At 34.7% G+C, this 17,113-nt stretch overlaps 1 protein-coding gene across 1 annotated transcript; it reads right to left on the bottom strand.

Moving 5' to 3' along the window:
* Positions 1–8,086: 8,086 nt before the first annotated feature.
* LOC141697609 (putative adenylate kinase 1, chloroplastic) lies at positions 8,087–14,296 on the bottom strand. Its single transcript, XM_074502088.1, has 4 exons — positions 13,902–14,296; positions 12,050–12,190; positions 9,729–10,001; positions 8,087–8,466 (listed from the first exon to the last, which is right to left on the bottom strand). Exons 1-4 carry the CDS (start codon positions 14,238–14,240, stop codon positions 8,323–8,325), a joined length of 897 nt encoding a protein of 298 aa, XP_074358189.1. The 5' UTR covers positions 14,241–14,296; the 3' UTR covers positions 8,087–8,322.
* Positions 14,297–17,113: the final 2,817 nt, after the last annotated feature.

Raw genomic sequence — 17,113 nt, 5'->3', positions numbered from 1 at the left:
CATTTATATTACTAAAATACTATTAATTTTATTATTTAAACTATATGATATATTTTATAATTTACTTATCCATTTCCATCATTTTTCAATAAATATTTCACATATGTACATGGCTGTCATCTACATTTGTTGGTTGAAATTATCCAATAAAAAATGAGAAATTTTATCTTATATTCTATCACTTACGTACTTTTGGAGGTCAATGGAAATATTTCAATTTTGAATAAAAGTAAATATAGAAAATGATCTATGTGAACATTGGTCTCCACATCTAGTTGAATTTGAACAAAAATTTTCTTAGTATTATGATATTATCTAATTCAATGATATAAAACATTAGCACATGTACCTAAAATACCCAAAAGTTGTAGATAATTTAAAAAAAATCCATAGTAATACACTGATTTCATATTTACCAACATACATTCTTTTAATTTTAATTCATGAGTGTTCTATTTTATAATGCTATTAATTCAAAAAATGGGTAACTTGGTCAATGAAACAAAGTTTAATAATATATGATGTCTACCTATCCTCTAGTATGTGACAAAACAACTGATTATCCGGACCCATTGGGAACTAACAATGGGACACTCAATCCCATGATATTACTATTCTAACCTCGTTATCGCATTATTATGTAGCTTACATTTGGGGACAAAGTCGTCTTTCCGTTTCTTTGTCAATAGTTGAAGATAAGTTGTTTTTTTAAACACTTGATTTTGGAAGATTCTTTCGGGATTATATGCTTTAAAACGGCATTATCCTTGTATTAAGAGTCATTGTTTTTGTAAACCGCGTTTTAGTCTTCAAATGATGTTTGTTTAACGGTAAAATAATCTTGGGTTTGTGAAAAACAGTGACAAAATCAAATTTCTGTTGGTAAGAATCGGAAAGAGTAGTACTCCCTCTGTCCCATTGAATTCTCTACATCACTTTTTGGCACGCTTTTCAATGTTCAAATATCATATAGTTGCATAATATTTTTTTGGAATTTTTTTTCCTGAATAAAAATTTAAACATTAAACTTTTATTCAGAAAAAAAAAATTCAAAAAAATATCATGTAACTATACGATATTAGAACATTGAAATACGTGTAAAAAGCAAACGTAGAGATCTCAACGGGACGGAGGGAGTATTATACTCCATTCATTCCCTGCAATTGTTATCATTTTTGATATAGTATATGACCCGCACTTTAAAGATTAATAAAAATTATAGTTCAATAACTTGTTTTAATTTTTTTTTTCTGAATAAAAGTTCAAATATTCTATTTTTATTTTATTTTTTTTTTAAAAAAAAGTTACAGAATTATACTTTTTATTTACCCTAACATGTATGCCGGATATTTTTTTAAAAACGATAACAATTAGGAAGGACCGAAAGAATATTTTCTTACATGTAATTTACAAACTATTTTGCTAATAAATCACTTTTTAAATTATAATATAAATTAAAGTAGCACTTGCACATCTCCATCAAGATTTGACTTGACTGAACGTATATGATTGAGATCATGCAAATGGCAAATCAAATAAGTTACCGAGCTTCGTTAATACTTCTGTTGATTTATACAACTTTACTATTTGCACGCATTTTAAGGTCCTTTATAAAATATAATTTCCGTAATATTTTCTTTAAATTTTTTTTGAATAAAATTTAAACATGAAATTTTTATTCAGAAAAAAAATTTAAAAAATATTATAAAATTATGTTTTAAATGAACATTGAAAAGCGTGCCTGAAAAGTAACGTATAGAATTTAATGAGGCTCTAATGAACATAATACATCAGCGTCTGGCTGTATCCGATTACTCCATTCACGCAAATATTTCGTAAAAAAAAAAATATTCACACACACATGTTTCCACCGAGAGTCTCAAACAACCCTGAGCTGAGAGACTGAAACTCGAACCCTCAGGGCTCAGCTTCAGCCGGTGAGACCAGGTAATGATGTAAATGGCTTGTTTAATTTCAGGTCCATTGATTCCATGGAGAGCCTGCAACTCATACCCTCAACATTCTTCACGTCTGTTAATTCATTTCAACCCTCCGCCAATTGTTTTTCCTTGCTTTCTCATGTCCATTTCCATCTGTAAATGCCTTTTCTCTAACTTCTCCATTTTCAGTTGATTTGTTTATGGTTTAGGTTCTCTATTAACCATCCTTTTTGGTCCTAAACCAAAGGTATCCAACAAATAAATCAAATGGATGCTAATATATTGCCTTTTTGCAGTTGTATGGATGGAAGTAACCTAGTTTCTACATCAATGAAGACAAAAATAAGGCCAAAACTGAGAAAAGCTTCCTTCTGAAGTGATAATAACAAGGAATCTAACTTCTTCTGATCTAACATAGCCAAAAAAACAAAACTTTTGTTTCTACCACAAATCAAATGACAACTAGAAAGACAAGAGATTCTCTTGTCTAAAAGATACTTCCATCCGAAGTTGAGGCCTAAAAGATACAGGGCTACCACCTCAACTTCAACATGAACTAAGAAGCTCCCAGATTAATCATTAAGACATTTCGATGTAAATTGACTCATTGAGATCTTAAGCTGTAATCAAAAAGTTAATCACGAAAGCGAAGCCTAATAACAAAGGGATGGCTTCTATGACACAGGTGGCTACCTACTACTCAAAGCATCACTCATGCAACCATATCTAGCTCATCACCAACCACCAGCATTTATGATTGTCGGGGAGGCACCCGCGAAGAATGCTATGTGGTTTTGTTCATATGCAGCATGACCTGACAGTAACTTAATCCACATGACTCCAAAATGCTGCCACTAACCAAGCGGTAACTAAAGAACTTGCCTGGACAATAATCAATTTAAATGTGGACGTAGAATAATGATCTAAATAATATGCGTTGTAAATCTCACTAACAAATATAGCAACATAGAAGCAAGTGTATAAAGAATTTAACAAGTTTAGGCCAAGACCACAGTTAATAAAACAAAACATGCAGGTAAACAAAATCAGTAACTGAAATAACGTAGAGAGAAAGAAAGATGTACCCGAAACCATAGTTTTTAACAGTGAATGAAATACAGGTTCACAGATACAAAATGCCAAGAAAAATGATCAAGCTGAGTCATCAGGCTTGCTCGAAGTCCTGGCTGCTCTTGAAGAGAATATTGCCCCTACCTGCTGCGTTTGGGATGCGCACAATATCTCCACCAGGATAAAACAGCTCGGAGTTTATGTTAACAGCAGCAACAAAAGCTCCACTTCGACCAGCACCTCAGTCGCCGGAAAATATCAGCACTTCAGGACTTGTGGGAGAGAATTGTAGAGAGGTTGAAGAGAAGAGAAGAGAATGTAGTGTGTTCTATTTTATTCATTCAGTTTAGCCTCTATTTATAGGAGAGGAAAAATGAAACTGTCCACACACTTAATGTCTGAATTAAACTGCTTCATTAATGAAAAAAAAATCAAAACTGATCAGATTTTGAATTCATTAATGAAAAAATCAAAACTGATCAGCTTTTGAATTTAAATTATTTGTAACAGTTTTTCACATTAACACCCACATTATTATCAGAATTTAAGTTAAGTTCTGATTTGATTCATCAGTACTTAAGTTCTGATTCTGATATCAGAACTTGTTAAGTTCTGATTTTATTCATCAGTTCTTAAGTTCTGATTCTGATATCAGAACTTGTTACAGATCAGATTATTTGCAGGTTCAATATATTTGGACTAAGCCCACTAACAAAGTGACTTAGCCTATTTCAGTACCCAGCCCAATAATCCAATCACCGATAAATAAATTCGAATTAAAATAATTCTCAAATAAATAAAATCCTCGCCCAGGTCACCTCGCGTACGCGAGACGCCGAGACATTCGCCCAAATAGCCCTTCGACCCGACCCGGTCCGGTGCGGTGCGTGGCGGGGCGGGGCGTGCGTGTGTGCGTGCGCGCGTGAAGCACACAACAACACAATGGACCATCACACACCTTAGTAGTTGTATACTACTCATGTGGGTAATACCATATAAAGCACACACCCTCCTTTATTTATTTCAATGTGGGACAAACATTCTCAAATTTTTCCAAACTTTTCAAAGCTACTTTCAACTCTCATTTCATATGGATTTCATTAAGAAAATTCTTAAAACCATACATGAAAATTTAAGTTCAAATATCATTGAACAATTTCCAATCATTAGATTTTAGGATTAACATGAAGAACATAATTAAATTAAGCTCTAAAATCCTAATTTTCTAACAATCCCCCACAAATCCATACAGAAATGTGATCAATTTCCCATCATGACTTGTTTTTTCAGAGTCGGTACCCTTCCGGGTTTGAACCCTCCTAATTCCTCTACTTCAATGGCTATCGGACTCAGATGGAATGTTTCACCTTGAATCTTAATCCGTTTAGTATAACCATATTCCATAGACGACGACAAGTCAAAGGTTATGGTGCCAATCTACGGCTTTGAGACATTAATGGTCATGTCTCGATCCTGTTCGTCGAATGCTTCAAGGATTAACCCTATCCTCTAATTGCGACCACACAATTACATTCGCTTAGCTGGGCATCTCCAGAGATATACTGCCTCTATCTCGTCAAATGACTTGATCCCATTCAGAGTTTTAACACTCTTGTTTTTCTGGCAGTGTCAGTACCTTCTAGGTTTACAGGGGATAGACTCGGATACTATAATATCATCTATGTAGCAAAGGTACTACCAACTCATCCTTAGAGCTTGTTATTACCCATTGAATACACTTCGAGGGATCTCCTCTCATGTGTATTGGGTTCCCACTGTTGATGAATTATGATGGGTTGACAATCCCATCCCCAACCTTGACTTAAGGACCACTACAGGTTCCAGTCCTTTAGTAAGAGGATCAGTTATATTATTCTGAGTTCCTATGAACTCTATAGCTATGATCCTATCAGTCACTAAACCCCTTATAGACTTGAGTCTAACTTGGATGTGTCTCTTAGTTTTAGCATTATGCTTTTTACTGCTAATCTTGTCGATAGTTGTTCGACTATCACAGTGAATAGCAATAGCAGGAAGCGGTCTGCTTACTACAGGTATTGCAGACATAAGTCTATGTAACCATTCAGCCTCCGTCCCTGTGGCATCAAGTGCACACAACTCAGCCTCAAAAGTAGACCGAGTAACTATAGTCTGTCTGCTTGACTTCCAGGATATTGCTCCACCAGCCAAGGTGAACACGTATCCAGTCACGCCATTGGAACCAGACTTCTTAGCTATCCAACTTGCATCACTGTACCCTTCAAGCACACCAGGAAATCTCCTGTAGTGTAAACTAAGGTACATTGTGCCTTTTAGATATCTAAGTACTCTATCAAGAGCATCCCAATGAGTTCTGTTTGGACAGCTTGTATATCTAGCCAATTTAGACACAGAATATGAAATATCTGGTCTAGTACAGTTAGCAAGATACTGCAAGCTCCCAATAATCTGAGAATACCTTAACTGAGACACAGGCACTCCTGAAGTATTCTTGACAAGGACAACTTTCGAATCATAAGGTGTACTAGCGATTCTACACTGTGAATAACCATATTTTCTCAAGTATAGATTTCTCTATATAATGAGATTGAGTCAAGGTTATTCCTTTAGTGGACTGAACCAGTTTGATTCCAAGAATCACACTTGCCTCACCCATATCCTTCATTTCAAAATGTCTTTTCAAGAATTCTTTAGTCTCATTAATAATCTCAATATTAGTTTCAAACAATAAAATGTCATCCACATATAGGCACAAAATAACACATTCATTACCTTTAACTTTAGTGTAGACACACTTATCACTTTCATTAATCTTATAACTGAAAGGCAATATAGTTTCATCAAACTTTTTATGCCAATCTCTCGGAGCTTGTTTCAAGCCATAGATGGACTTGATCAACTTACATACTTTCCTTTCATTGCCTGATGCAACAAATCCATCAGGCTGATCCATATAAATCTCTTCTTCAAGTTCACCATGAAGGTTGGCATCACATGTCCCTGTTTGGACTTGTGTTGTTCTTGTACCGAGATGTCCAGCATAAGGTTGGTCCAGGTGATCTCTCCTTTCTGTCTTTTCAGGGAGAGAGAGAACTCTTCCCAAGACTTCGGGAGTTTTTCAATCACACTCATCACCTTGAACTTCTCCGGGAGATTCATTCCAGACTCCTTCAAAGCATGCACTATCATCTCGAACTCATGCACCTGCTCAGTCATGGACTTATTGTCCACCAGCTTGAACTCGAGGAACCTTGCCACATAATACTTTTCTAGACCTTGTGAGTCAGTATTATGTGTCTGGTCCAGCTTCTCCCATAAGAGTTTTGCAGAGTAGGCATCAGAAGAATAGACATCAAACAAAGTGTTTGTTAGTGCCGCCAGAATGGCCGCTCTAGCCACTCCATCCTTCTCAGCCCACTTCGCAAAAGCCTTAACTGTGTCAGCCTTCTCTTGATCCACTACTGGTTTCACATATTCCACAACCGGCCACAGACCCTTTATAGTCAGCCACAACTTCATCCTTTTCTGCCAGCGAGAAAAGCCAATGCCACCGTTGAATTTCTCCGGTAAACCGGTTAGTTCAACAGCCTGTGAAAAACTATAGGTGGTCCAATCAATGGCCCCAGTAGTTGCACCCGAACTGCCACCACCACCAACGATAACCTCACTTTCGTTAACCATTATGCTAAATTCTATATAACTTTTATTCTCTTCAAGAATGTTGTAAATCTCACTAACAAATATAGCAACATAGAAGCAAGTGTATAAAGAATTTAACAAGTTTAGGCCAAGACCACAGTTAACAAAACAAAACATGCAGGTAAACAAAATCAGTAACTGAAATAACGTAGAGAGAAAGAAAGATGTACCCGAAACCATAGCTTTTAACAGTGAATGAAATACAGGTTCACAGATACAAAATGCCAAGAAAAATGATCACAGCTGAGTCACCAGGCCTTGCTCGAAGTCCTGGCTGCTCTTGAAGAGAATATTGCCCCTACCTGCTGCGTTTGGGATGCGCACAATATCTCCACCAGGATAAAACAGCTCGGAGTTTATGTTAACAGCAGCAACAAAAGCTCCACTTCGACCAGCACCTCAGTCGCCGGAAAATATCAGCACTTCAGGACTTGTGGGAGAGAATTGCAGAGAGGTTGAAGAGAAGATAAGAGAATGTAGTGTGTTCTATTTTATTCATTCAGTTTAGCCTCTATTTATAGGAGAGGAAAAATGAAACTGTCCACACACTTAATGTCTGAATTAAACTGCTTCATTAATGAAAAAAAAATCAAAACTGATCAGATTTTGAATTCATTAATGAAAAAATCAAAACTGATCAGCTTTTGAATTTAAATTATTTGTAACAGCTTTTCACATTAACACCCACATTATTATCAAAACTTAGGCTAAGTTCTGATTTGATTGATCAGTACTTAAGTTCTGATTCTGATATCAGAACTTGTTAAATTCTGATTTTATTCATCAGTTCTTAAGTCTGATATCAGAACTTGTTACAGATCAGATTATTTGCAGGTTCAATATATTTGGACTAAGCCCACTAACAAAGTGACTTAGCCTATTTCAGTACCCAGCCCAATAATCCAATCACCGATAAATAAATTCGAATTAAAATAATTCTCAAATAAATAAAATCCTCGCCCAGGTCAGCCTCGCGTACGCGAGACGCCGAGACATTCGCCCAAATCACCCTTCGACCCGACCGGGTCCGGTCCGGTGCGGTGCGGGGCGTGCGTGTGTGCGCGTGAAGCACACAACAACACAATGGACCATCACACACCTTAGTAGTTGTATACTACTCATGTGGGTAATACCATATAAAGCACACACCCTCCTTTATTTATTTCAATGTGGGACAAACATTCTCAAATTTTTCCAAGCTTTTCCAAGCTACTTTCAACTCTCATTTCATATGGATTTCATTAAGAAAATTCTTAAAACCATACATGAAAATTTAAGTTCAAATATCATTGAACAAGTTTCCAATCATTAGATTTTAGGATTAACATCAAGAACATAATTAAATTAAGCTCTAAAATTCTAATTTTCTAACAATATGGACCAAGTGTAATACCCTTTCTAATAAGTACAAAATTTAAGATTACATGGACATTTATCCTAGAGAACTATAAATCCCGCAAGGATGTATCACTACATACAGGTCGGGGCCAATCAAGAATTTATTCTATGAAGTAGAATACACCTGCTTGCTTATACATTTTCAATATGTGAGCAAATCTTGCACATGAAAAGAATAACCGACTTACCTAAGGATATATACTACGACACTAACTTAGGCAGCAACTGTCTTTTTATCTTCATGATCATCAAGATGCAACGCTCGAAGCAGCTTTGGCCAGGATTCAGGGATTCCTCCTGGAAGGTCAAACTCTAACAACTTCCCACGATTCTGGTAGAAAATTTCAACAGGACGGCTCTGAGGAAATAAGAAAAATTTTAAAGGTAAGCCACCAAAATAGCACCCAACAGAATCAAGAAATTTCTCAAGGACAGTAAACAAGTCAATCATGTTCAGCTTAATCAGCTGAATAGATAGCAACAAACAGTTGGTTTAGCTGAAGGGTAGTGCTGTCACTTTGAATTTTGTAACTAGTAAGAAAGTTGTATCAGTCTGTCGCTCTGTTATTGTCATTACCATTGCAATACAATTGGTTTCCCAATAATATTAACAGGGATTTAAATCACATTCTCTCTCAGTATTAAATAAATGATTTTTTCCTTCTCATCAGAGAATAATCTCTCATTTGCAGGGCACGGTGACGGTGCCATTCACAATGATCAATGACATCTAAGCTACATCCCAGGCCTTACTTACAAGCTGTGAAAGTGATGTTGTCGCGGCTCACAAGTTCGTAATTTTGGGACAGGATGCGTGACTTTTTTTAAACCAATTAACTTTTCCTTCCCTTCCCCCAAATTTAGATTTACAAACACCCATTGTGCTTCTTCTCCTTGTAATCAGAACAGCTGAGGTTCCAATGAAAGTGGTTATAAACATAACAACTTAAATCTCAGTTTTCCAGCCAAATTCAACCAGAATAATTTTACCTGGTGACAACAAATTTACTTTGACAAAAGGGTCAGGATGCAGAAAGGACAAACTTAAGGGGAAAGGAGCAAAAATAATTCTTTCAGGGTTTGATTAATTGGCAACTATAAAAGAAATAAATCACATTGTTTTTATTTAGAAAAACTATCAAAAGTCAGGAATTCAATTTTTGAAAATAGAAAAAATAAAATAAAAAGTATATATATATACATGTATAGCATACAGCTTGGTATATTGTCGTTTATCCTTACTATGGTGTATATATGAAAAAATTAAACAACATATGAAAATTAGAAACATTTGAACGACAGGCCTTATTGTTCTAAAACTTATATAAATCTCTACTATTCTGAGTTGATCTTTCATTCTCCAATAGTTAAGAACGAACAAGACAAGTGGAAGAAGTTGAGCAAATATATGAAAATACATCTACGTGTGTGTTAAATTGCTTTGGGTTGAAATATGAAACATAAAACTGTAATTGATACGATATAATTTTAAGGATTAACAATTTATAAGAGAGGGATATATTTCTTATTTTGAACTATAAGTCTATAATCAGGTTTTCTTGAACTTGATTGCAACAGCATATGAACCAAATGTAAAATAAAATAAAATTGGAAGCATACCATTTCATTATATACATGGAGCCGGTGCTTTACAACTTCTTCAGTATCATCAGGGCGGGTGGTTAATTTGGACTCACAACTTGATGGAGGAAGAAGAGGAGCCATGTACATTCCAGGAAGCCCATTTTCACTCTTGATATCAATGCAAGCAATATTATAGTTTCCTCCGCACTGGCTACAAATTCTTCTACCAAGGCATTTGGCAATCAAGGCTTCTTCCCGAAGCTTCAGATTGATCACCAGGTCAATGTCAGTTACTCCCTCTAAAATTTCCTGGAAAAATATTCAAGCATAGCAATCAGGCATAACTAGAAACATAGAAATTAATAGGAGAAGACCTCTTACTTAATCTTTACGCTAATAAAAAGAGCCACCAGTCAAACACTAGTATGACCTCCACCCTACAATAAAGAACTTTCCAGGATAGACCCGTATAAAAAATACATTAAAATCAAAAGACTAAAATTGACAGAGCACTTTTGGATTCATTATAGGAATTAAAAAGAAACTTGACAAGTGACAATGATCTAAGATATATTTGTTTTAATGGATTTTATATTTTAGTTATATACCAAAGTTAGTTACCACTAGATGAAGTTACAGAATGTTTGTGGACTAAAGGAAAACATTTGGACGATCAAAGTAATCCACCACACAATATTATAAAATACCCTTTTTCAGTAAAAAAATTGAAGTTCTTCATCCTAAATGTAACTTTGTTAGTTCCTCGCTTCAAAATTTAACTCACTTGGAGTTTTCAATTGTCCACTACTGTATGTCTAACTTCGGCTCTATCTTATGACGTATCTATTACCATTTCAATTACTCGTCTTTTCTCACTTCACCACTGTACAAAAAATTCTTCCTCTCTTAGTTTCTCTAAACACTGACTTGTCCACGTTACCTTCGACCCCATCAAGTACGGGTCCACAGGAACCCTCTACATTTCACACTTACTAATTGTCATATTATAAAAAAAATCTATGAATAACTTTGATCCAGAAACTTTACTCTCAAAAGAGTTAGCAATACCTCTAATTGGTGGTTCCAAAAGAACATCCAGGTAGTTCAGCTAGTTAGAGCAAAGGGCTGACAGTATATATTATCTTAGTATAAACTTAGTGAAATGTTTGCACAAATGTAATTTGGTGTATCATATCATCTACACAAACAATACCATAAATTCACAGTTCCATGACAATGCGGTTCAACTAGCACTTACTCTGTTAGAGATGCTTTCTATGGTCAGAAGTATAGCAGTAGGAAAAATAAAAACAATTAATTAAGTAAAAGTATTTTATTTATTTAGTATTATCAGAATAATCCGCAGCTGTAGAGAGTTTTGGCAAATGTAGCTTAGATCAGGTCTGTTAGGCTTTATAGTTTATCTTATCTTATTCCAGGTAGCTCCTAAAATGTAGGAAGCACCTATCTTTATCTGTTTTTTGTTGAAGCCATCCTCTGAATATAAAGGGGGCGTAGGAATGAAAAGATAAGGCATGGATTCATTTAATCGGTAAAAGTCAGGAGAGTTAGAAGTCGATTCAACAAAACTTCTTTAACAAGATAGGTTCTTCCAGGAAAGGCAAGAACATGACCAGAGAGTTATTTCCGGCAAATAGTTATTTCCGGCAAATAGACCTGTGATTAGATCCATTTCTCGGGGCCATAACATACTCCCTCTCCCTCACGCAATACAATGTGAAGACCACCGGCGGGAGAGACAGCCACTAAAAATTGGGGCGTCCTTTTATAAGATGATTATAGGTACAAGCCTATCGATTTCCATTAATGTCAATATAATGTGAAGCCCACCACTTAAGATAATAATTACTACACTCAAGTATCTTTTATGTTTTGAGTTGTTCTAGGCCACATTCCAAAGCTAAGATGAGACCTGAGAGTGCAGGAACAAGTGAAAAATGTATGTTGAATGAGGCTTAAAAAAAGATCGCCGTCATCTTAACCTTCATTATGCAGACTTTACAAATTCAGTATATATTCAGATCAATGCTTGTTCTATTCCCTTGAGTGTATCATCGACATGAAAGTATAAAACAAAGGAAGTTGCAAAATGTCAGGAATCAATAAACTATTGGCACTACAGAGATCTAAATTCTACTGCATACATTCACCGAGTGAATCACGAAAAATGATGTTCTACAAGCACTTGGGTAGATAAGTGTATCATCGGCATCCTTCGCATATGAATTTGATTTGTGTGTGTTTGTGTTTGCATAGGTCTAGTTGGGGGGGGGTCAATATTACATTTTTACTTTATAGAATGAGCAATGAAAGGCAGTTACATATTTATATCTTACCGCCTGTTTTATAGTCCGAGGAAAGCCATCAAGAATAAACCCTGATTCACCTTTGGCTTCTCCAGCCTCAAGACGTTTAGACAAAAGCTTTATTATAAATTCATCTGAAACCAATTTCCCTTTGTTCACAATCTCTGAAAGCTGCAACAAGGAAATGTATTATTGTGATACATAATGCTAAAACATGGATAAGAAATAACTTAATCCAACAATAGTGCCTACATAAGGGAAGTCAAATATTTAAAATGCTTACATCAACAAAACATTTCCTCCTGATTATAAAAATTAAATTTTGAAATAGCAATTTTTTTTTAATTTGAGTGGGAGAGTAAGTGTACTATAAAATTCAAAAGGTGTGGAAGATATTCTGGAACTGCCCGAAGTTTGTATAAAATGATATTCCTTGCCGATAAAAGTCGGATGCCATAAATAGAGGTGGCATATTTAAACAAATTAAGGCACAAACTGTGCCTAAATTCTAAAATGTATTTAAGGAAGAGGTTGTTGGGGATCATGTCATTTATAAAATGCAGAGTAGAAACTTTCCAGATTATCACTTGCAAAGGCATTATCTAAGGTAAAAATGTATGAAATTTATATCTTACGTATCAAAATGTCTTGGGAGACATGCAAGGAGCGAATTTAGAAACCCATCATGAAAGAATTCAGAAAATTCTAATAATCTAGAAAGACACAAGTTAAGCTTATAATATTGTAATAAATTAAATTTGACCGTGTCTCCAACATGACCAAAATTATATATGAAATTTTTCAAAGGAGTCGGCCCTTTTTACTTCACATTTGTTATCATGGCATTAATTTTCGAAACGAAAGGCTCAATATATGTTTTAAACTTTAAAAATACGAGCTCAAAAGCAGGAAAAACTAGTATAAAAGCTAAGATCTTATTGTTGGTTTACTCAATTTTATTCAATAGTCAATACTAAATCTCATGTAATATGTCCCTTCTCCTTTTTATCTTCGTCCTATCACACGTACACTGAGTTAACAACTATTAAAGATAAAAAATGGAATTTAACAACTTGCAGGGAGAAGAAACAAGAATGTTGATAACATGGTCTAACAGCAAAGTCCTTGAGAATAAAAGGTGAAATAGCAAGGTCATGGAGAACAAAAAGTGGCCTCCAGGGTTAGTGTACCAAGTCTAACAATCTTACTTATCGCTATATCAGCCATCATTAAAAAATGAGATATATCGATTTCCTCTCACAATTTATACACATGATGATAGAATCAGATGAGAGGCGTTTTACTATTAAAGCATATGAAGTAAGATCACTTACAAGTTACAATAGTAGCATATATATGTGTCTGTATGCGTGTCTGAGCAACCCATTCAGAAACAAAATGGTATAACGAAAATCTAACAGAAAACGGAGGTAAAAAATCATCATGAAGTCCAGTTACAATATAACAAAACAGATCTTGTCGGTCAGGCCACTACTTATAGCATTAGGACAGAGGAGCACTTTACTTATAGATTATCTCCTCTTCTATCGTAAGCAATACCTCTCGTTTCTTAAATCAAATTCAACAATGTACATCCTCGCACATTCCAAAACACGACAACCACGTTAATTAAACTCACGAAACAAACATTGTCCTAAAATCCCCCAAACTAGAATTACACATTACAAAGCTAGCACATACATTCACAGTAAAAACCAAATATTTACCGAGAAAACTCGAAACATAGACCTTCTACTTATTCACCCGGTTAAATAACCTATCTTCATGCATCTAATTACATAAAATCACAATTATAAAAGAATGACTTGTTGCGATAAATTGTTATAATCTCGATAAATGAATAAAATTCTCCGGATTAGACCTTTTCAGAGAGCGGCCCGCGAGAAGCGAGCTCATGCCGAACAAGATCGCCGGTCGCAATATGCGGCACGCCGAGAAGCTTCGAAAGCCGAGCAGCGTAAGTTCCTTTTCCGACACCAGGACACCCTAGAAACACCCACTGCACGTTTCTTTCAGCTCCGGTACGGCGGAGATGGAGCGAATTTTCTTCCGGCGACGACGGAGATTGAAGATTGGTGGTTGATGAAGAGGAGAAAAAGGCGGTGCGGATTGAATTGAGGATGGATGTTGATGACGGTGATATGGAGGCGGCGGCGGCGGTGGCTCTGGCCGGAAAAAGAAGGCGGCTGAGCACCGCCATGAAGAAGTACTTGGGATTAGTTTGGCAAGTTCTGTCAGAAAATAGTAGTTAGTTATATACAATGTGCGACAATGACACGTGAATCCGTGACATTTACAAATTAAAGGTTATAATATAAAAATTCGGAAACTTTTTCGAATTTAATTTTTTATTTTCGATTTTTGATCGAATAGTTTAAATGATAATTACATTTTTTTATAAAATTTTACGCGAATTTTAGTTTTATTCTAATTATCTTTCTTTTTAAATTTTGGAACGTAATATTAACATGATTTGAAGTTTGAAACAAAGATAATGCATAAAATGAATATTATTATTGAATAAATAATAGGAATAGATTAAATATAAATAATTTTATTAAATTAAGAATACAAATAAATATAAAAGAAATGCAGGAAATTTTTCTTAAAACGTTTCTACTTTTTTGTTATTACTTTTTATGATTAAATATAAATATATATTTTTAAAATATAAATAAGATTTTAAGTGCAAGAGCAAGACGTTAAAAAAAAATAATTTTCAATTATATTTTTACTAAAAAGATAATATGTGAACAATAATAGTTGGAATGACTTGGAATGACTTTTATGCCTTGGTCGTATTCAATTATTTATCACGTGGAAAATGCGAGATTACGATTTTTGATGAACACAGAACACCTTATGTCACATTTAATATGAAAGTTAATAAGACAAATTTTTATTTCACGTTACATGTACGTCACGTTGCTTTAAAATTAAGCAAAAAATATCCTAATAATAGTGGATCCGTCTATGTTAAAGATTCCAATAATATAAAAATATATGAAATTGACCAATATCGAAATAACCCAATAATAGCACATCCGTCTACTTAATTTTTTTTGAAAAAAATAATCGAGAAATACTTTATTTTTAGAATTCAATTACTTAAAATATCTAAAATCGCAAAATAGCCGCTTAATATAAATTTGTGACTTGCGCATTCACTTTTTTAATATATATATATATTATAAATGTGCATTTTTTTTCACATGTCAAGTGAACGCACGTCTAAAAAATGTGTATTCATTACAAGACAAATGTGAATGCAATTACAAGACAAATGTGAAAGCGCTGTGAATTCGTGTTCTTTATTTTTTTAAAAGAGTATATACCTACCAAATACGTGTTTTGGATATTTTGGGTTGAACATCCGATCTTTAGGCATTTTATTTGTCTGTAAGGGTTGGCTCAATTATTTAAAAAGATGATAACTATCTTTTTGGTCATAGGTTCGAATCCCAATGAAGGACAATTTATGATTATGACTCCTGCGTTAGAGAGCCTGTCGCTTAAATGCAGTTGAACTTGGTTCACGTGGTTTGCAGGCTATTGCGTGAGACCGTAAAATTTACCCAGTGTGCACCCGAAAGGTAGCAGCTAGGGTCACCTACGATTAAAAACAAAAAGAATATCTAAATTTTCATGTTTTAATATATAATAAAACATATACTATATTGATAACGGAGCAAAGTATGGATCTTAATTTCCGTCAAAAATGTTTATTTAAAAATATAATGCATATCTACTTACATGTTTCCCGTTATAAATTGGAGCTCATGCCCAATTCTACGGGTTCACACTTCACATCAGGGTTATCAAAATGGTCCAGGTCCAGCAGATCTTAAGTTTGCATATGACTTACCTATGTTTTTGACATATGGATTTTTCTAGTGTGTGCCCATGCTAAGAGTCGGTGATTGATTAGGTGTCCACAAAATATTAGTGGAGAACTCAGTAATGATGATGAACCCCCTACATGCACAAAAATTTCCACCAATAAAATTTTTATAACTCATCAATCACACTTTTTTAGTATGTGCCCATGACCACAGACTAGACACTAGACAGACCTCTTACCAAGTCCACAGAGAGTTGAAAACAATTGTCTCTGCCCAATTCGATCCAAAGTAAGTCTTGGCATGGGCTTGATAGACAACCACAACTTCGTCCACATATCTAATCCCATAATTCAAAATAAGTACGATTTTTTCCCTAAAAAAGGTATGATTTTGTTTCCTAAAACTAATTAAACAAAGACAAAATTGTACTATTCATACCTCAGTTATTTTGTTTTTGCACTTTAGTGGATCAAACAAAAAACATGCCAATTGCTTGGCTAAAAAAATCTTTTTAAACCAATTAAAGGGCTCGTGGCAACTTCCGTCTAATTAAACTAACGCCGTTTGGGTTACTTTTAGAAAGCACAGTCTGGAAAAGTGTGTTTAAGTAAACTGTCTTCTATTATAATATATTTTTATCATTTCTCTTCCTTCATCCCCAATTCCCTCCAAAATTATTATCGTATCGTACAACCCTACCAAAATTCAAGTGAGGAGTAAGATCAATGGCTTGGTATCGAAGGCTGAAGGAAGATGCAGATGCTTATAAACCCAGAGAAAGCCCCGTTTATGTAGGTACATCTTTGCCTAAACTTGTATTTATATTGCTCTGTTTAATTTTGGGGATAATGTGAAAGATGTTGTTATTGTTTACATGCATGTTAACTTATAGTATTTCCCTTTCAATCGAACTGCTTATGTTATGTCTAAATAATGCTTTGTTACTTGAAAGTTATGGTGTTTACAATTAGGTTTAAAATCCATTTGTTGATTGGAATGATGTTGCTTTGTTTCTGCTCTGTACTTGTAATTTACTCTAATTGAATTTATAGGAATTTTGATAAAATTGCAGATGTCGATTATTTTACGATTAAATTGGTACATGGAGGAGAGATGCAGTATAATCCTAAGAATTATGTAAATGGGTGTGTGGATTATATTGACCACTGTAATGTTGATCAAATGAGTCTTATATAATTAACTTCCATGCTGAAAGAAGTAGATGAGTTTG

This window comes from Apium graveolens, chromosome 11, assembly GCF_009905375.1.
Source record: "Apium graveolens cultivar Ventura chromosome 11, ASM990537v1, whole genome shotgun sequence".
Classification (NCBI taxonomy): domain Eukaryota; kingdom Viridiplantae; phylum Streptophyta; class Magnoliopsida; order Apiales; family Apiaceae; genus Apium; species Apium graveolens.
Note: the sequence above shows the minus strand (reverse complement) of the source record. Positions and strands in the feature narration are given on the sequence as shown.